We start from the raw sequence: 22885 nt of genomic DNA on the forward strand, positions 1-22885 counted from the left end.
ATTAGAGGAACCTGCTAATATATCATCCCTCCTTATGGCAGTAATTGATTCTTTAATTAATATTGCGACTCCCCCTCTGTCTCGCCTGAAGATTCTGTACCCCGGAATATTGAGCTGCCAGTCTTGCCCCTCCCTCAACCATGTCTCTGTGACAGCAACAATATCATACTCCCATGTGTTTATCAACACCTTCAGTTCATCCTCCTTATTCGCAAGACTCCTTGCATTAAAATAGATGCCATCCAGCCTTGCCCTTACATATTTGCCCTGTCTTCCAAGCTGACTTGTTTTTTTTCTCTATATTTGGCTGCACATCACCCCCTATTGTAGCTCCACTCTGTATCCCATCCCCCTGCCAAGTTAGTTTAAACCCCCCCCAACAGTGCTAGCAAACCTCCCCGCAAGGATATTTGTCCCGCTCTGGTTCAGGTGCAACCCGTCCGACTTGTACAAGTCCCACCTTCCCCAGAAGCAGGCCCAGTGATCCAGGAAACTGAAACCCTCCCTCCTGCACCAACTCTTTAGCCACGCATTCATCTGTTCTATCCTCCTATTTCTATACTCACTAGCCCGTGGCACTGGGAGTAATCCAGAGATTACAACCTTTGAGGTCCTGCTCTTTAATCTGCTACCTAGCTCCCTAAATTCTTGATGCAGGACCTCATCTCCCTTCCTACCTATGTCGTTGGTCCCAATGTGGACCACGACCTCTGCCTGCTCACCCTCCCCCTTGAGAATGCCCTGTAGCCGCTCAGTGACATCCATGACCCTGGCACCAGGGAGGCAACAAACCATCCTGGAGTCACGTTTACGGCCACAGAAACGCCTGTCTGTTCCCCTTACGATAGAATCCCCTACCACTATAGCTCTTCCACTCTTTTTCCTCCCAGCCTGTGCAGCAGAGCTACCCCTGGTGCCAGGAAGTTGGCTGCTGCTGCCTTCCCCTGATAAGTCATCCCCCTCAACAATATCCAAAGCGGTATATTTGTTTGAGAGGGGGACGTCCAGTTTTGTAACATCAGCAAACTTGGTAATATTACATTTGGTCCCCTCATCCAAATCATTGATATAGATTGTGAATAGCTGGGGCCCAAACACCGATCTCTGCAGTACCCCACTAGTCAGTCTGCCAACCTGAAAAAGACCCGTTTATTCCTACTCTTTGTTTTCTGTCTGTTAACCAATTCTCAATCCACACCAGTATATTACCCCCAATTCCATGTGCTCTAACTTTGTTCACCAACCTCCTGTGTGAGACCTTATTGAAAGCTTTCTGAAAATCCAAACACACCATATCCACTGGTTCCCCCTTATCTATTCTACTAGTTCCATCCTCAAAGAACTCCAATAGGCTTGTCAAACATGATTTCCCTTTCATAAATCCATGTTGACTCTACCAAATCCTATTATTATTTTCTAAGTATCCTGTTATCACACCCTTTATAATAGATTCTAGGATTTTCAAGGGGATGTCAGGCTAACAGGTCTGTAGTTCCCTGTTTTCTCTTTCCCTCCTTTCTTAAATAGTGGGGTTACATTTGCTACCCTCCAATCTGCAGGAACCATTCCAGAATCTGTAGAATTTTGGCCGTCACAGTCAAATAGCCTACTTACACTGTCAAAAGATGAATAACTATTTGGGTACAAGTATCACCAAGGAGTCAATGCTTTCAATGGGAAAAGTGGGAGGGCGAGAGTGGACCACACAAATAATTAGAGATGGACAGGAATACATTGTGTAGACTAAATTATGTTGGGGATAAGAGAGTTTAGAAGATATCTGAAAGCAACCTGCACAGAACTTCATGTGAAAAGGCTATGTGTATTGTGATTTTAGTTAAAATTTTTGTGAACTTTTACCTCAGTCGGTAGTTTTCTGATGGTATCTCCATACAACTTACTACTCCCCCAAGGATTTGGGGATCCTAGTTTGAAAACAAATGATCTAGGCTCAAGAAAAGAATGGCCTCATAGGTGAAATATCAGAGAGCTGCTAGTGCTTGTGGAACTGTATTTCCAAATTAAGTCAGTCAGTCTTCAGAGAAGAGCAAACAGGTAAGTAAATTGAAGAGAAAGCAGCTGTGGAAAATCAGGATTAGAAACTATACACTCTACTGGATGGTATAGGTAGATGTATGATTAAGCCATGCCATCTGACAGGGATAATACCAGGCACTTTGCATCAAGTGAATAGTAGTCAACTTAAGCCATTTTTGTACAGCAATAGCAGAGGCATGAGAGCAAGTAATTTCCCTGTCTTCTTGATTGAAATGTTGCATCCACTTATAGTACATGCACTTGTGCTGGGAAGTGGAGTTGATGGGGGGGTTGGGGCGGTGATGAGGAAACAATTTGGAAAATAATTTAATAACCCTGTATTTTTCTTATGTGCTAATTTTAAAGTAGACATAAGCAAAGAGTGGCAACAGAGCCCTGTCAGGATGTGACATGGTGACAGCAAGAAGCTGTGGATATCTATTTCTCCCTAAAGGATTCTCTATATACATGCACTAGAAATAATTCTATGTACACATTGATGAAAAAAATTCAAAAATCAGATTGTTTCTAGTAAGAACTGTTTCCCAAAAACACTACACTTAGTAACTAATAACTTCTCGTTCTTTTTTCTGATGTTGGGTTTAGGAGTCAGCAAAATAGCAAACGTACTTGAGAAGCACCAGTCATTTTAAAAATGCTTTTTTGGAGGCTCTTACTGCAAAAAAAACAACCCTGTAAGGATCACAATATTCCAATTTTCAAAAGTTTAAATTAATCTGTTGTTTGTTATGGCCAATGTTGAAAAACCTGCTCAGACACAAGAATATTTAATGGCTGCCAACTTGGTGGATAATAAAGATAAGTTTGACCTCCAATTCCTAGTCAGGTGAGCACTCTGCAAGAAACTGACCTGAGGGGACTCCTGACGACTTTGTATTCAAGGAGGTTGGAGAAGTGAGGAGGGGTACACTTGATAAGATAGCACAACATCATGTGATGAAATGAACTGAAACAGGTAACATCTAAATCACAGTGTAGTTCATCAAAAACTGCAAAACCTAAATATTGGGTGAGAAAAAGAAGTAAAGACATTTCACTTACACTGCATGTACCATGCCCTCCAGATAGCATTGTTCAGTCGAATCTTGTCTCTCCATAGAAGTTTTAATCCTTTAAAATTTTTCCATTTAGGGGAAACCAATTTTCCGCTAGAAACAAATGTATTGAATATCAATATATTACTGTTTCAACAGATTAAATAGGTCTAGGTTAGCAATATTTGAAGTGCATTAACTACAATAATTCTTGTGTAAAACAGCAAATTATCTGACTACAAACAAGAGTGCTTGATTTCAGATCTACCCCTTAAACCTCTGTTAATTTGGGCTCAAGTTAGACTTGCCTATCTTTGACATTTTAAAAAAGTTACAGATTCCACCAAGCAACACATAAATCAAAGAATCTGTTCAAAAGCAATAACCAGGCTAAGCATGGAGTGCAGATGGACATGAACAAGTGTGGTGGAGGAGAGTACAGCATTAAAGGCATACATGAAGGTCAGGTTAAAGGCAATATTGGAGGGGAGTGCAATATTGACAGCGCACACGAGGTTAGGAGTGAGGTATATTGTGGGTCCATGGATGCTGGGGGGTCAGGTCGAAGGGGAATCTGGTATGGAATGCGTATGTGGTCACAGAGTTGAAGGAAGATAACGCAATGTTCATGCTTTACTTTCTAGAGATGCAAAATTCAACATGCTGTCGCTAGTATATTTTATAAGCACGTAGCTGTATACCATAGGGGAAAAATAAAATCACACATAAACCAAGAAACTATTTACGTGATGCTCTTAACTGATTTCATAGTCTCTCCAGACTGAAACAAATTTGGAAGCATGAAATCTGCATTTTAACCTGTACTGCCAACTGTTTCACTGTTCAAACGAACACAACCCAAGAACTTTTCTTGCCTTCACTAAATCCTAGTGACAATACTGCTCTGAGGTAACCTGAGTGCCCAGGGGACTGCAACGTGCTGCTGTTTCATCAGATCAATACAAATTGCACCCAGCAGTGGGGTTGGTGTGTGCACTCCTCCATTCACACTCTTGGTGTAATGTTCTGAAGGCAGTTTTACATTGAAGGAGTGACCCATTATAATCCTGCAGTATTGACAGCACTTTAATATAAGACTCCCAATCTCCTGAGACCCAGAAGCGCTGAGAACCCAATTTTCATGGGTTTTATGAGTTGACTAAGTTTCCACACATCCAAGCAGGCACAGTGCAAATACAGAGGGATTAATGTTGATATAAAAAGAGCACAGTGAGGCTCTGCGTATCCTGAAGCAGACTGACTGCATTTGTCACAGGGAAGCTCTGTGTATTTTGATGCAGGGCGGATGTACAAGTCCTTTGGGTACTTTGTGTATCTTTACATGGGGCAGTTCTGCATAGCACAGTGGAGGAGCGTGGGGATAGCCAACACGTGGAAACTCGGGGTGACTAAGTGATCATAATACTGGAGATGGATTCAATCCAGTCAGAAGTGGAACTTAAAGAATTCATTGAAAATTAGCTATTAGGACTGCAAATTGGTTTAGCAGTGAGAAGCAGACGGTGATGATAAATAGAAGAGTGTGTTTGTGGGGCAGTGACAGGTGCAGTTTTACGGAGGTCTATTTGAGCCATTGCTATTCACACAACTCAAATGATTTGCAGGAGAGCATTTATTGGAATATTAAATTTGCTGATGACACCAAGCTATGTGATCAGGGCATAAATATAAAAGGTAGATAAACATTCAGAGTGATAAGGACCACTTAAGCAGATGGACTAGAACGTTACCAAGGGATGACAAGTTATAGTTATGAAGACATTTTTTTTCACTATAGCTCAGTGCTGTCCAATATATTAGCCACTAGCCACATATGGCTAATTAGGAATCTAGATGTGGATAATTGCATTTTTGACTAGTAAATAAAAAATTATTAACATAGTCGTTGGGCCCGTGATCCCAAAACTCCTATCACACAGCATATGCACTTTAACCTTTTTGTGCATTTGTTGGTAAAATGGTAAGATGAAAAGCAGAGTGTGCAAGTGTTTTTTGATTGTTGTGTGTGCTTTACTTCTTTAGTTATTGTTTATTGGATAGTGCAGTGATCATGTTACTGGACTAGTAATCCAGAGAACGAGCTAATCCCCCAATCGCTCTCCCTGATCATCTCTCCAAATATCAGTCCATACCAGGTTTTTCACCAAGCCCTCTGACCTTCCCCTTTTTGATCTTGAACAATTTGTTCTCACCAAAGGCCTTAATTGCAAATCCCTATGCACCCACCTCAAGAAAATTTCAAGTGCAACAGAATGATGAGCTCTCCTTCCATTGCCCTCTTAGCTCTTTGGCCGTGAGGTCCCCCCTCCCTTGAATCTGACCCCTTCTCCTGTTCTCAGCCTTCTTGATCCTCCTGAAATCTTCTCTCTGACCTCTTATCTTCTCAGTTTTTACACCAAGAACCACCACTGTGACACTGGCCAGCTAAGTTTCTCTTCTTCCATTACCCATTCTAATCGATCTCCCCCTGAACTTGCAGCTCTCTTCTCTTATCTTGACATTTTTAAACTTGTTGACAAAGGTATTACCATAGGACAACAGGACCTCGGCCTGCTTTAGGCTAAGCTCCCACTATCTGGCTGCTCCTATCTCCCTCTGGGCTATGACTACACTACTGAACATCAACTCACCACTTTTTTTTTCCATTTATTCTTGGGGTGTGGACGACGCTAGCAAGGCAGCATTTATTGCCCATCTCTAGCTGCTCCACTTTGTAGTCTTGTACACATGGGCAATTTGCCATTTTTCTGCACAGTTTCGATTTTAATGATAACAGAATTATATTTTAGTTTACAATGGTCTCATATTGTGAACATTCTTAAAAATATTTTGCATGTCAGAGTGAAAAATTTCAATTGGCCTGACTTAATCTTAGATTTTATTTCTGCTTCAAAAGCTAAAAAGATATATAGCCTAGTAAAATCACTTAAATTGGGGATTAATAAATTACTGCTTACAAATATAAAAAATGTCTTTTGTTCCAGGATTTTTGCATTGTTAAACAAGATTTTCTATGTTTAGTATCAAATTACTAAATGTTCCATATCTTCACATACAATAAGACAACCATGGCTAGGTTTTGGGACTGTTACAGGCCAACACATTAACCCTTACAATGGTGCAGATGAGTGTACTTATCTGGGCACACTCTTGTTCAATGGACAAGGTTACTAATTCCATCATCAACCATCCTAATTTTGTTTTAAATGACCCATTAACTGGGTTATGGCATGACCAAGAGAGTGGGAGTCAAGAGAGAAAAAACAAGTAAAAGTTTTTTTTAAAACCAAAAACACATGAATAGAAGGCAGATTAGGTTAGACTAGGCATGGAAAAAATGAAATTATAGGCCAGAAAAAGAATGGGAAAGGAGGGGAAGAAAAGGATAAGCAGAATTCAAGTCTTTAACATCTGTCTTGACTTTTAAAACAAAATTTAGTTCTATAGGGTTACTTCAAATACTTAAGTGGCTCTGTTACTGTAACTCACATTAGTTTCAATTTAACAATCTACAAGCCCATAAACCTACACAATTGGTTATCCTAGGGAGACTGCAATTTTTCTAGTCCTGTCAACAGCCCTGGGGTCAAAACACATTTAAATGTCAAGTTGATTGCTGTACACATACATTTGGAAACTGAGTGGAAGAAACATTTTCAATGAAGGACTTCCAAAAGAAAGAAGACTTCATCTCCACACTTTGGTTCAGCATCTGCTATTTAATATCAGTCAAAAATATCGAGTATAAACTAGACAATGAAAAGTGTTGCCAAACAAACATTGTTTTTATATATTATATAGAATATAAGTCATTAAATAACAACCAAATACTGTAAATTTACCTGCAAGAATGTGCCTTCCCGACACTGATACTCTATTACATTATTTAAGAGGTGTATAGGAATCCCATTTACAAGGAAACAGTAAGTTTATTGAGCACACAAGACACACAACACATAGCTAGGGGCATATTAGAAGGCTGCAGCATAATCTCTTCAGATAACAATAAACAACACCCAAATAGTTTGATATATCATCACTTCAAACTGTGTTACAGCTATTGATACACTGCATATAATGGTTTTGCAGATGGTGTTTACTAAAAACAGCCAACATTGCTTAGTCTCGTTCTTTCACGGCCCTCTCCACTCAAAAAAGGATAATATTCAGTATGAACTGTATGTCTGGCAGTCCTACTACCAGTATCAGTTGTTTTGCACTCCCTATGGGAAGCAACAGGAAATTCTAAACTACATAGCTAGGCTCAATTTAGACTATACCAGCATCAACACATAAACAGAGGACTTGTAGACCAAAACAGAAGAGAAATTAAACGGAAACAGAAAAAAGCCAGAAATAATACTAGTTTACATTGTACATTAAGTGGTTATTATGAACATTTATTATGGGCATCTCGAGACAAAAAAATACAATTTGAAACATACTTAACTAGTGCCAGTTTACATAGGCTTTTCCTATGGGTCCTATTTAAACTCACTCAGTTCTCTTCTCTCTTGCGCTCCAAACTGTTCAAATTATCTGTTCTTTGTTTTACTGTCTCATTTTCACTTTTGTTTAAAAATATCCTTTCTATATCTCAAATCATTCGTTCTAGCTTGCATATATAACTTCTATAAACTACTGGATGAACCTGGCATTTTTCCTGAAGAATGTCTTAATTTTCCACTATTTTCATAGTTTCTTTTTCATTGGCATTTACTTTTCTACCCTTCATTTGTTTCCCCCATTTTCTTCCTGTTCAATCTTTTGTTATTTGTTTCTCAGACTCTGTTTTGCCTTTCCTATTTTGCTTTTGTACCCTTTTCTATCTCGACATTTGTTTCTCATGAAAATAAGTGAATTTATGCTGCAGCCGTTATTACCACAAACAATGCAGCTGCTTCCACTCTTATTACAGTGATGGCTGCAAGGGTGAATTTTGTTTGTAAGAAAGTTTAATCTTTCCCATCTGTTGGTTGTTATTTCTTACTGGCTCAATGAATGTATTGGTTGAAAATTAAGAACTAAGGCTTAATCTATATCAAACATTTAAAAGAAAAACATGTTTTTAAGCAGTGAAGGTTTTGCTTGACATACTGGGAAATATTTTCAATAGTTTCCAACAGCAAGATTCAGGATCCTGGTTTCTATCTGCCTGGAGCTGATTATGTGTAAATAAAAGTATTCCAGCAGCAAATACACCCATGTTCACACAATTCATGCTTGCCTCCTGTTTCCCTACACTTATCTCCAAGGGATACAAGTAAACTGCTTGTGAAGCAGTAAATACTCAGAAATTTCCTTTTAGTTTTAGCATCTTCAGCGTAAATTTATACTTCAGAGCAATGTTTTCAATTTTTTGGATGAAGACCACCTACAAATACTGACACACTCCTGTCTACTTTAATACCCTCCATCCCAATTTCCAGAAGACAGTTTCAGCTACCCAAAGGAAAACAGTGTTGTTATCCTTGCAGAAAACATTGACTGAAACCTTTATACGTATCTTTGTCATCTCCACACTTGAATACTCCAATGTTTTCCTAGTCCACTTCCCTCCTTTGCACTCCATAAACACAGCTCTTTCAAATACCCAAATCCTGCTCATCCATCATCTCATCCTCGCTGACCTTTATTGGCGTTGGTTACCCAATGCTTCAAATTTAAAATTCTTATCCTTATGTTTAAATCGCTCCAACCCTACTGGCACCACAACCCCCACCTTCATCCCATCAACAATAACTGTGCTTCAGTTACATAGGCCTGGCACTCTGGAATTTCCTTTCTAAACCGCTCTGCCTATCCACCTCCTTCAAAACCCCCCTTAAAAACCCACTTCTTTGACTATGCTTTTGGTGACCCCTCCCAATCTTTCCTATGACTCAGCATTCGTTTACCTCTCGTCTGTGAAGTGCTGTGGGAAGTTTTTCTACATTAAAACCGCTATATAAATTCAAGTTGTTATTGTTTTAGTATTCAATAACAGAAACAACTAGTGAATCAACAAATACAGAAATCTAATGACCTTGTGGACTCCCTGGAATCCCCTAGTTGACTCCTTAGGCCTAGGGATCTCAGTTTGAAAACCTTAGATAGACAATTATTGCAGGGACAAAATATAAAAGTGGTAAAAAAAATACAGAGAATGGATTGTTTTCCAATTCATCAAATTCTTCCAGCTTCAAATGGAATTTAATCTTTACACCGTATCAAGTTTAAAATTACCAGAAATGCAAATACTACTGATTTTGATATTACAGGGAAAATTTTCTTCATTAAAAAATCTGAACCTATTAGTGTGATTATAAATTGATGGACAGCTTACAGTGGGGATGTATTTAATCCTCAGTAAAAATAGCTATCTCATTTTCATATTTTCTGGAACAGCTTAGATATGGCAAGTTGCCTAGCGCCCAGTTTCTGAGTGAAGGGGAAAGCAGTTAGATTTGCCTCTACATTGTTTATTTTTGAATGGAAGCAGAACAAACCTCCATGAAGAAGTTTGGGTGTATACTATAGGCCAACAAATAGTGGGAAAGAGATAGAGAAGTGAATTTGCAGGCAAATTGCAAAAAGATGCAATAGAGTAGAAAAGGGAGGGATTTCAATTATCCCAATATAGACTGAGATAGTAACAGTGTAATGGGTGAAGAAGGGGAAAGAAGTCCTGAAATGTATACAAGAGAACTTTCTTGATCAGTGTGTTTCAAGCCCAGTGAGGAACAAAGCAGTGCTGGATATAGTTCTGGGAAATCAAGTGGAGCATGTTTCAATGGGGGAGCATTTGGGGGCTAGTGATCATATCATTAGATTTAGGATAGTTATGGAAAAGGACATGGAACAATCAAAGGTAAAAATACTTCACAGGAGGAGGGCTAATTTCAATGAGCTAAAAAGGGATCTTGTCCTGGTGGACTGGAATGAAAAATTGGTAGGCGAAACAGTAATTGAACAATGGGAGGTTTGCAAGGAGGAGATGGTTCGGGTACAGAGTAGACACATTCCCATGAGGGGGAAAGGAAGAACATCCAAAGCTAGAGCTCCCTGGAGGACTAAAGATATACAGATTCAAATGAAACAGAAAAAGGAGAATTATGACAAATGTATGGTTCATAAGACAGTACAGAACCAAGCTGAATACAGAAAGTACAGAGGAGATCTAAAAAAAGGGAATAAGTGGGGCAAGAGAGTATGAGAATAGAAGTTTACAACATGGAAACAGGCCCTTCGGCCCAACATGTCCATGTCGCCCAGAGAACTTTCTTGATCAGTGTGTTTCGAGCCCAGTGAGGAACAAAGCAGTGCTGGATATAGTTCTGGGAAATCAAGTGGAGCATGTTTCAATGGGGGAGCATTTGGGGACTAGTGATTAGCAGCTAACATAAAGGTTAGATTAGCAGCTAACATAAAAGGGAACCCAAAAGTCTTTTATAAACATATAAATAAGTAAAAGGGTAGTCAAAGGAAGGGTGGGGCAGATTAGGGACTAAAAAAGGAGATCTTCTCGTGGAGGCAGAGAGTATGGCTGAGGTACTAAGTGAATACTTCATATCGGTCTTCTCCAGTGAAGAGGATGCTGCCAATGTAGCAGTAAAGGAGGTGGTCATAGTAATATTGGATAAGATAAAAATAGATAAAGAGGAGGTACTTAAATGGTTGGCAGTACGCAAAGTAGAAAAGTCACCCGGTCCAGGTGGGATGCATCCTAGGTTACTGAAGAGTAAGAGTAGAAATTGCAGAGGCTCTGGGCAAAATCTTCAAATCTTCCTTCGATATGGGAGCAGTGCCAGAGGATTGGTGGATTGCAAACATTACACCCCTATTCAAAAAAGGGGAGAGGGATAAATTTGGTAATTACAGGCCAGTCAGCCTAACGTCAGTGGTGGGGGAACTTTTAGAGACAATAATCCAGGACAAAATTAATTGACATTTGAAAAAGTACGGGCAAATAAATGAAAGTCAGCACAAATTTGTAAAAGGCAAATTGTGTTTGACTAACTTGATTGAGTTCTTTGATGAGGGTTTGATTAGTGCGGTTGATGTGTATATGGACTTTCAAAAGGCATCTGATGAAGTATCACATAATAGACTTGTTAGCAAAATTAAAGCCCATGGGATTAAAGGGACAGTGGCAGCATGGATACAAAATTGGCTAAGGGGCAGAATGCAGAGAATAGTGATGAACGGTTGTTTTTCAGACTGGAGGGAAGTATACAGTGGTGTTCCCCAGGGGTTGGTATTAGGACCATTGCTGTTTTGATATATATTAATGACTTGGGCTTGGGTTTACAGGGTATAATTTCAAAGTTTGCAGATGAAACAAAACTCGGGAATGTAGTAAACAATGCGGAGGGATAGTAAAAGACTTCAGGAGGACGTAGACAGACTAGTGAAATGGGCAGACACAACAGATGAAATTTAATGCAGAGAAGTGTGAATATAAACTAAAATGGTACAATTTTAAATGGGGATACAGGAACAGAGAAACTGGGGATGTATGCAAGTAAATCTTTGAAGGTGGCAAGACAAATTGAGGAGGCTGTTAAAAAAGCATTTGAGACCTGGGCTTTATTAATAGAAGCACAGACTACAAAAACAAGAAAGTGATGCTAAACTTTTATAAAACACTCGTTAGGCCTCAGCTGAAGTATTATGTTCAATTCTGGGCACCACACTTTAGAAAGGATGTCAAGGCCTTAGAGAGGATGCCAAAGAGATTTACTAGAATGGTAGCAGGGATGAGGGACTTCAGTTATGTGGAGAGAATGGAGAAGCTGGGATTTTCCTCCTTGGAACAGAGACGGTTATGGGGAGATTTGATAGAGGTGTTCAAAATCATGAACGGTTTTGATAGAGTAAATAAGGAGAAACTGTTGCCAGTGGCTGAAGGGTCGGTAACCAGAGGACACAAATTTAAGGTGATTGGCAAAAGAACCAGAGGCAACATGAGGCAACATTTTTTTAAGCAGAGTTATTATGATCTGGAATGCACTGCCTGAAAGGGTGGTGGAAGCAGATTCAATAATAACTTTCAAAAAGGAATTGGATAAATATGAAGGGAAAAAATTTACAGGGCTATAGGGAAAGAGCAGAGGAGTGGGACTAATTGGATAGCTCTTTCAAAGAGTCGTCATAGGCACGATGGGCCCAATGGTCTCCTTCAGTGCTGTAACGTACTGTAACCAAGTAATACAGACCCCAGCACTTAAAACATCCATGTTTAAAACGGGAAATCACATATCGGGCAAAAAGCAAAATCCATTTGTGTTAATGTCAATTTCAAAGTTGCAGGTTATGGTGTCTTAAATACTCTGTTTATTTTGGGCAGAATTTACTAGTTCACTCCTCGTTAAGGCGGACTGAGTACAAGAACAAACATAAATCTAAATAAGTAAATAACAATGTTCAATTACCTTTTGTGTACTTAATCCCTTCTAATCCCCTCCAAATTGGTGTGGAGTTACAGTTCGTACCAAGCACTTACTGTAGTTTAAATAAAACCGCAGGTCAGTGTGGATCTGGAAATAACTGGGCAAAAGGCCACAACACAGAAGGAACACTTGTTATGCAGTAATAATGCTACCACGTTATACCGGTCATCCCGAATAGCAGGCAAATCGCGTTCGCACGAAGGCGCCCGCCATAAGCGGTGGGAACCGTAATACTCCTAATCGCAAATTGGCTTCCGCATTTCCTACATTACAATAGTGACTACACTTCAAAAAGTACTTAATTGGCTGTGAAGTGCTTTGGGATGGCCTGAGGTTGTGAAAGTCGCTATAAAAATGCAATTTTTTTTCTTTAGTCTGCATTAGAATTGTCAAGAAAACTACATTTTGTGTATGGAAGGAAACTTATTTTGATAATGACTGAGTTTTTGAAAAGAAGTGGAGATAAACTTTAGCATATGTGAAGAGTAGATTCTAAACGGTGAAGACAAAAAAATATTGGGCCTGAATTTGCTGGAACGGCGAGTTTGGCGACGCACATCGTTATTTAGTCTTTTCTGCTCCCTGTTCATATCGATCTATATTTACGCCATAATTTGCTGGAATGTCGAGGTCAATGACAAATCAGGGAAGTCATGGACGGCACAGCCATTGACTTACCCTGCAGACCAACCACATGGCACTATAAATAGCTGGGAACCGATGCCAGGGGCATGATTTTAGCTCAGAGCCAGGAACCCAGCGCATGCATCGATATTCGTGTGGGGAACCTGGAAGTCAAGTGAGTGCATTCTGTGATTGCAACTCAATTGTAAGTAAGTATTTGTGCTTCCGGGTTTCCCATGCGCCAGGCAGCCAGATTGACAGTCTGGCTGCCTGTCAGTAGGGAAAGGAGCCACAAATCAGAGGGGGAAAGAGATTGGGAAAGAAACCAGGGGACGTGGACAACATTGGGTAGGCCTTGGAGAACACTGGGGAAGGGAGGGGGGTCCACCATCGGGGTTGGGGTTCGGCCGTTAATGGGGGACCGATCATGGTGAGTTTGTTGGGCCTGGATGGTGCACTCCTGCTCCTCCAGGCCCACAAGCAGTGCAATAAAAGGCACTCACCTCATGGATCCAATTAGTCTCGCCTGCTTACACCTGACCTGAATCAGAAGCGATGGGAAACCCGAACGGGTACGGTTAAATTCATTTTAACATTTTTAAATACACAAAAAATTAAGTGCCTTAACTATTGCAATGAAGTGCAATGCCATTTAAATATCAGCCCACCCGGCTTTAAATGGGGACGGGACTTCCGGGTTTGTGTTGCATGCGCAACCAGGGTTAAACCTGGAATGGAGCTGGGATGCATTTTTTACTGCCCACCCATTCTTAGGGGTTAAAATTACCCCCCATAAGTCAAACTGAGGTACGGCATTGAGAGATAAGTGAGCTGCAACTTCTGAAATCAACCTAAATCAACTTTAATAAGTTAATTAGTTTTTAAAAAAGCTGTAAAAAGTAATCTCTGGTGTCTGCATATTGTGAGTGCTTCCCTGATGCTCACATGCAGAATCAATCCTCAATTGGGCATCGCAGACAATTAGCATATGCAGCGAGTGATAACTCTTCCGACTCATAAAAATGACAGGTTCCTCAAGTGGAGCCTTCAGCAGCACTTGGGTCCCATTGATAGTCTCCTGCACCCTGGGGAAGTCAGCAATCCTGTGGAAGCTGATGAACCTGTCTCTTTGCTGCGGAGTACGTGTAGCATTTAATGATGTTGGATGCCACGCAGAAGTTAGCATCTGCCACCTGTTGAATGCAGCTCCTTGGTTGATGTCAGAGGTCTCCAGTGCCTAACTGGAAAGAACCGGCGCCGCAGAAATTGAGGACCTTCATTGCCACTGACAAAGCCCTGCTGGAGATGGACTGCAGATTTTGGCTTTCATGGAGCATCGCGCAGAGGTAGCCAATTGGTTCCTTGCTGAAGCACAGATGCCTCAAATCTGACATTTGAGGCAACTGACAAAAATGATTTGTCAGATGCCTCAAATGTCAGATTTGAGGCATCTGACAGTGCCTCAAATCCATTCCCTGTACACCCTGTGGGGGAGTAGTGGCAAAATTGGTACAGTCTTTGGCTAAGGCGCCTTAAGCGATGCGCCTCCTCCAGATTGTGCATAATAATCAGGATTAGAGGAATGCCCAGTGGATAGGCCGTTACAATGCTTTCACCTTCCTTACAAGTAGAAATAGGTGGGGGTCGTGAAAGTAATTGCTTTCAAACACTAACAGCGTTCTGAATATCAAAGCTGGCAAGAATAAACTGCCAAAAATGAGAGCTATAGGAAAGAAATGCATTTCCAGACTGCTGGGGTGAGGCTCCACAGCTCTAATGGTTCCTTTGTTGGCCTCCCAAGCTGAAAGTTACATGTTGGCTATAAATCACATTATTGCCAGGTCACCCACGCTATTATTTTTCAGTCTAGCTGGCTGCGGTGCAAATAATGGTGTAGCTGTTCCAGTACAGCTACAACACTGGCATCTACCCGACAATGTGGAAAATTGCCCAGGTATGTCCTGTCCACAAAAAGCAGGACAAATCCAATCCGGCCAATTATCGCCCCATCAGTCTACTCTCAATCATCAGCAAAGTGATGGAAGGTGTCATCGACAGTGCTATCAAGTGGCACTTACTCACCAATAACCTGCGCGCCGATGCTCGGTTTGGGTTCCGCCAGGACCACTCGGCTCCAGACCTCATTACAGCCTTGATCCAAACATGGACAAAAGAGCTGAATTCCAGAGGTGAGGTGAGAGTGACTGCCCTTGACATCAAGGCAGCATTTGACCGAGTGTGGCATTAAGGAGCCCTAGTAAAATTGAAGTCAATGGGAATCAGGGGGAAAACTCTCCAGTGGCTGGAGTCATACCTAGCACACAGGAAGATGGTAGTGGTTGTTGGAGGCCAATCATCTCAGCCCCAGGACATTGCTGCAGGAGTTCCTCAGGGCAGTGTCCTTGGCCCAACCATCTTCAGCTGCTTCATCAATGACCTTCCCTCCATCATAAGGTCAGAAATGGGGATGTTCGCTGATGATTGCACAGTGTTCAGTTCCATTCGCAACCCCTCAAATAATGAAGCAGTACGGAACCCGCATGCAGCAAGACCTGGACAACATCCAGGCTTGGGCTCATAAGTGGCAAGTAACATTCGCGCCAGATAAGTGCCAGGCAATGACCATCTCCAACAAGAGAGAGTCTAACCACCTCCCTTTGACATTCAACGGCATTACCATCGGCGAATACCCCACCATCAACATCCTGGGGGTCACCATTGACCAGAAACTTAACTGGACCAGCCATATAAATACTGTGGCTACGAGAGCAGGTCAGAGGCTGGGTATGCTGCGGCGAGTGACTCACCTCCTGACTCCCCAAAGCCTTTCCACCATCTACAAGGCACAAGTCAGGAGTGTGATGGAATACTCTCCACTTGCCTGGATGAGTGCAGCTCCAACAACACTCAAGAAGCTCGACACCATCCAGAACAAAGCAGCCCGCTTGATTGGCACCTCATCCACCACCGTAAACATTCACTCCCTTCACCACTGGCTGCAGTGTGTACCATCCACAGGATGCACTGCAGCAACTCGCCAAGGCTTCTTCGACAGCACCTCCCAAACCCGCGACCTCTACCACCTAGAAGGACAAGAGCAGCAGCTGCACATCCCCCGTCCAAGTCACACACCATCCCGACTTGGAAATATATCGCCATTCCTTCATCGTCGCTGGGTCAAAATCCTGGAACTCCCTTCCTAACAGCACTGTGGGAGAACAGTCACCACACGGACTGCAGCGGTTCAAGAAGGCGGCTCACCACCACCTTCTCAAGGGCAATTAGGGATGGGCAATAAATGCCAGCCTCGCCAGCGACACCCACATCCCATGAACGAATAAAAAAAAATCCAGAAAATCGGCAACCACCATTGACTGCAATGGAGGGCTGGGTGGCGAGAGCGGAAGTTCAGCAATGTTGGCGAGGCTAACAGCGGAATGGCGCAAATGTGCCAGCAAACTATGGCGCAGCGCAATTCATGGCATAACTTGCGTACTCCATTATTTCCTGGAACTTTTACGTATCAACAATGGCGTACACAGTTAATACATCATTACTATGGAGCAAGTTTGCAGCAAATTCAGGCCTGTTATTTACGTTTTAAGTACATAACTTTGAAAGTGAACGTTCCACATATTTTGTATGTGCTGGCATTTTCTTCATGCAAATTTCAAGGTTTACAGGAGTAGATTTATTCTACATCAGCGTTGTCCAAATTTCTTGTCTTAATGTGGCATGCATGGAGCACCATGGAACCCCAAAGGCCACATAAAAAACACCAAATTTAAAGAATCTTTTACAATATAAAACCTTAAATTATTAGAAAATTAATTTTAAAAAATTATAAACATTTTACATTAATCACAATTCATTTTCTTCATTCTACTAGAAATTCTAAAAAATTTAATTTCTTTTTCCATGTATTAAATAGTTAAGAAGTTATTCATTTCATAAGCTATTTCCATCTAAACTAGCCATCTTATTTTCAGTAAATCCTATTTTTAAATATAGTACGTATGCCCATTTATCATCACATGTGTTTATGTGGCCTCAGTTTAATGCCTCATCTGAAAGGCGGCACCTCCAACAGTGCAGTGCCCCCTCAGTACTGTACGAGCGTCAGCGAGTGTGCTCAAAACTCAGTAATGGGGCATGAACCCACAACTTTCTGACTCAGAGGTGAGAGTGCTTCAACTGCACCAAGATGGACACATATAAAGTTAAGACTAGAAGGCAGGTCTTTAAAATGTGGACTGAATTACACCTCTGTCCCCGGTACAATTATCCCCCGCTCTATTATCTTGTTTCACCTGAAGACTGCACTTGGTCTTGACTTACCCTGTGCAACACCACAGGAGATTGACCAGTATAAAGAGGAAAATAAGTTAATATTTCAGGTGTGAATAAGAGTACTGGCCTTAGTCGTATTAATAAAATAGTCACACAGGAAAGATTAGAGGCTGAAGATGAGAAAGAATCACCTAGGCTATATATAAATGCAATGCTTATAATACCTAAATATTTGCTGCATTTCAGCATAATTGAGAAACTCCATTGTACCTTTTGCTGGGAATATTACAATAAATATTTTCACCGTTTACTACAACTTCATACTAGTTTCACATTGTGGCCAACACCTCAGGTATTATTTGTGGTGGAAAACATTTACCAATTGTTGTTGCTATTTTTTTTTCCAGTGCATCTAAAATATTGAACAATGGTCTCGTGCTGAAACAAATTAAAGTTGAAAGCAATACTGCAAGCATGATGTATTGAAATTTCAACAGAGTTCCTCCATTTAATAGCCAAAGATTTATGTCGCTATGTTAACTATTTGTCTACCTAATCAGTTTTGCAAAGCAAAGCCACATTTAATCGCTTACAGAAAAACAGATCATTGTTCCTTGTGTTATGCAACCAATTACAGAGCAACTACAAATTTTGTTGAACATCAAGTTTTATTAGATAAAATCAATAGCTACACCAACAAAGGGCTCAAAATTAAACGGGGGTCCAACAGTTAATAATTCCCGTTTCCTCTCAATACATTCAGCCACTGGAGAAAGCATTAAGTGAACCTCCCAGCAGCCGATTATGGCAGTCTAGGTAAATGTATAGGAAAATAATGTTCTTACAGTCTTCACGATTTATGCAGATTCTCCACTTCAAAATGTTCCCATAACATATTAGAACATGAAATAAAGTATCCTGCAAGTGCACTCAGGTACTCACTATACATCCTAATAACCAGCTCACAAACATTATTGACAGAGGATTGGCCACAAGCAGCCGTCCAATTTTTAATTTGGAGAATGCTGTGTCCCACAAGACCAGAAGGAAGGAGGGAGGTTGGAAAAAGATATTCCTACTTCTCATCTACGTGCTGCTCTCAGCAACATTATTTATTAGCATGGGGTCAATTTCCACATGTATACTAAGGGCAACCAGGTTTAGCTTAACTGTCAATATTTTCCAGCTGCCTGCCTGACATTGATTTGTGCAGAAGCCAGAAGTTTCTCCAGCTCAACACTATTGAGACCAAAGCCACACCGTTCAGCTCTCACCATCAACTCCATACCTTCACACAGAAGCCAATGGTACACAGCCTCTGTAACCTGTTCAACCCTAAGCTGAGCTTCAAACACCATAACCAGTCCACAGTGATGACTACCTATTGCTACCTTTGAAATATCACACACCTCCATTGGAATGCTCATTCACCTCCAGGTTTGACTTCAACAAATTCCATGCTGTAGTCCCCAGTACCATCCGACACAAACTGTAACTTACCTAGCACTCCACTGCCCACATCTTTTCCTGTACTAAGTCTTGCTCACCTACCATTTGTCTCGCTCTCCCCTAGTGTATGGAATTAAAAATCTTGCTCTTTGTTTACAAGTCCCTCCGCTACCTGGCATCCCTGCAACCTTCAACGTTACATCATCCCAGCTGGCAACTTTCCAACTCTGGTCAACTATATCTGTCTTCCCCACCATAAGTTTGGCACCCTCAGCCACGATGTCCAGGTAATCTGGAATTCCTTTCCTAAGCTCTTTCAACTTGCAATATTTTGCCCCATATTCAAAAGCCTTTTCTTACCTCTACTATCTCTAATATAAACGATTTGGGACGTCCCACGGTCCTGAAAGGCACTATATAAATGCAAGTAAAAACCGCTCTAAAGTAAAAGTACTCAATTGGCAGAGGGCCAATTTTAGTGGGATGGGAACAGATCTGGCCCGGGTAAATTGGAATCAAAGATTGGCAGTCAAAACTGCAATTGAACAGTGGGCGGCCTTTAAGGAGGATATGGTTCGGGTACAGTCTAGGAACATTCCCACAGAGCAACTAAAGCCAGAGCTCCCTGGGTGATAAAAAAAGATAGAGAATAAGATGAAGTGGAAAAATGGGATGTATGACAGATGTCAGATTGATAACACACATGAGAACCAAGCAGAATATAGAAAGTTCAGAGGGGAAGTGGAAAAGGAAATAAGAGGGGCAAAGAAAGAGTAGGAGAATAAACTGCCGGCCAACATAAAAGGGAATTCACAAGTCTTCTACAGACACGTAAACAGTAAACAGGTAGTAAGAAGAGGAGTGGGGCCGATTAGGGACCATAAAGGAGATCTACTCATGGAGGTAGAGGGCATGGTCAAGGTATTAAATGAGTACTTTGCATCTGTCTTTATCAAGGAAGATGATGCTGCCGCAGTCTCAGTAAAGGAAGATATAGTTGAGGTATTGGATGAGCTAAAAACTGATAGAGGTACTAGAAAGGCTGGTTGTACTTAAAGTAGATAAGTCACCCGGTCCGGATGGGATGCATCCTAGGTTGCTGAGGGAAGTAAGGGTGGAAGTTGTGGAAGTACTGGCCATAATCTTCTAAGCTTCCTTCTATAAGGGGGTGGTGCCAGAGGACTGGAGAATTGCAAATGATGCAGGGCTACAGGCATAGGGCGAGGGAGTGGGACGAGCTGGATTGCTCTTGCATAGAGCCGGCGCAGACTCGATGGGCCAAATGGCCTTCTTCTGTGCTGTAACCTTTCTATGATTCTACATTCTTTCTTCCTTTATGCCAGCAAAAGTTTTCCTCTTGATTTAACACTGGAAATCTCAGGTTTTAAGAATTTGAGCTGATCTGTAAAATTATTTATTGTTTTAAGATATTTTATTTGGAAGATTACTTCCAAGTATGCAAAGAAATTAGGAGCAGAGGACATAAATGGAAATTAGTGAAAAGTAAATTTAGAATAGACCATTTGCATCCCAGGCTTGTCTACTAGGGGCCAGAGTAACCCCACATTCATCCAGATCACATAAATGACTCCCAGACCATCCAAATCAATAAAAAGCTGTACCAACCAAAACACAATTTACAAATAAAAAAGGCAAAAATCTGAAAGAGGCTGGACAGAACTTCAATCATTTGGGAGGAGCGGAAGTGAGGTAAACATTATGGACATGTTTCTTTTTTGGAACGGAGGTAGTGACTATATTCTTTTACATAGAACTTTAAAGGCTTGGCTTTGGTTTCCTGTGGGAGTAATTGCCACCAGTTGTTACAACACCAGCTCTAGATAAGCAGTACAACCAAATATGATGGCACAGATATATCTATTTAAATATGTTTTTTTCCCCTGTTTTGGGTGCCATGGCAGATGCAAACAAATAATCAGCACGCTCAAGTTTCAGAATATGTCCCCAAAAAATGAACAACTGAGATGCAACCATTGCAATTTTTTACACTGATAATCCACTGTGAATTAACAGGATTTTAAAACATCAGTTGATACCAAAGCTGTGCAAGCTTCAGCTACTGAGCAAGTACTGCCCTACACAGCTTGTCTGAGCATACTGCCATTCATTAGAAATCAGCTAAACAAAATATCAGATGTTACACCATTGATGAAAACAGCTTTGTAAAAGCCCAGAACTTATGATTTGAACTCCAATTGTTCACTCTTCACACCTTTTTTTGCAACTGTTTGTCTTCAGCCTTTTTCACAAACACCACAAAGTACCATCCTCACACATGCAAGTCAACCTTTTCATGTGTTCCTAATGAATTTCAAATCTTATGCAAATCAAAAATGTTTCAATAGCAGGACACTATTTTAGCACTCAGCTGTGCCCTGTGCCAAAACAATTCTTGGTAATGGAAAACCCTGATGAACTATTCCTGCTGAAACAGAACCCAAGGAAACAGAGATTCAGTTCCACCACAGCTTTATTATTAAACAGAACACCACATCTAACTATGTAAGTGAACACGGAAGATCTCATGATGTTACTGAACGAAGAGAATCGATGTTGTCCCTGTGTCCTGGTTAACATTTATCCTTCAACCAACACCACCACAACAGATCAACTGATCATTTACCTCATTGCTGTTTGTGGGACTTTGCCAATACAAGCTGGTTGTCACATTTGCCTGCATAACAACATGGATTATACTTCAAAATTAATTCACTAGCTGTGAAGTTTCTTGGGATATCCTGAGGATTTGAACGACACTATGCAAGTACGTTCTTTCTTTTATACGCTCCCTATTAACAAACCTGCAGTAATCAGTATACTTACACTCCAGTAGATCATCTCTAGTTGGATATGGAGCACGTTCCAATTTTCTATTGGTCCTTGCAGTAATATGGGCTACAATTTCCATAGCCCTATAACTCAATTCACTCTACAGCAGCCTCAATTCACTGGTGATAGTGACTGCACCTTTTAAAAAAGTAATTCATTGTATGGAAAAAGCTTTGGGGTGTCCTGTAAAAATGTAAAATAAAGTTTCTTCATAAAAAAAAATCCACAAATGTAAGCATAATGTAGTTTGAAATAACATGAAGGCTTAATGTCATTTTTAAATAACATGGTGGCTCCCAACTAAAAGCATAATAAACAGTTGAAAAAACAAGTTATGGGTAGCCAATTTTTTCCCCTAAAAGCTGATGAAAACATAAATGCAAATATGAATTTCTAGTATCAGTCTTCAAAGTTATTTGCTTTGTGCAGCAGCACTTTGCTCCAAACATTTTTGCAGCTAAGTTTGTAAATAAGTTGGTGCCAAGGTACACATTGAATCTCATAGGTAAATCTAAATCACAAGGAGCCTGGGGCAACTGGGTGAAACTCAGCACACATCAGCAAAACATTTAGGCATGCACTCTATCAAGACAATAAGTAAACTGGGGCCAGTAACATTAGATTTCAGCACACAGCTAAACAACTTTCAATTTTTGTCTGATGTCTTAAAAAAAAACATTTTCCAATACTGCTTTGTTTAAATGTTTCTTTCCTACTTTATAACTTAATTTGCCCTCCCCATTGAAGTCTCCTCTCATGTAATTTCCCTAGCCAACAAAGAGGCTTAGAAGCCCCACCCCACACCCACCAAGCCAACCCCAATGCCACCACGGGACTGGCCAATAGGAAATGTGCAAGAATGACTTTGGGTGACTCACCCTTCAATTTTTATACACTATGGGGACTGTGACCAGTGTCCAATCAGCAGAGTTGAGGTCAAAAACTCATTTTGTGGGGAAAAGAAATTACAGACAAGAAGCCATGTTCCATCATCCCATAGCACAGTACATCAGAGCTTCAATATGCTACATCATCTGTCTTTAATTTCAATTTTTTCTATTACTCTGGTTCTCCATTTCTGTTTTCTCATCTGTCTACACAAGATTTTTTTGCTATTTCCATAAGTTT

At 40.8% G+C, this 22885-nt stretch overlaps 1 protein-coding gene across 1 annotated transcript in view; it reads right to left on the bottom strand.

Moving 5' to 3' along the window:
- The window catches only part of mlxip (MLX interacting protein), an 84205-nt gene that overhangs the window by 55683 nt on the left and 5637 nt on the right, over positions 1-22885 (bottom strand). Inside the window, exon 2 of the mRNA XM_068005790.1 lies at positions 3100-3206. Within this exon, the coding sequence (XP_067861891.1) occupies positions 3100-3206 (107 nt within the window). The remainder of the gene's footprint in view (positions 1-3099; positions 3207-22885) is intronic.

The sequence above is a fragment of the Heptranchias perlo genome, chromosome 25 (assembly GCF_035084215.1).
Source record: "Heptranchias perlo isolate sHepPer1 chromosome 25, sHepPer1.hap1, whole genome shotgun sequence".
NCBI classification, from domain to species: domain Eukaryota; kingdom Metazoa; phylum Chordata; class Chondrichthyes; order Hexanchiformes; family Hexanchidae; genus Heptranchias; species Heptranchias perlo.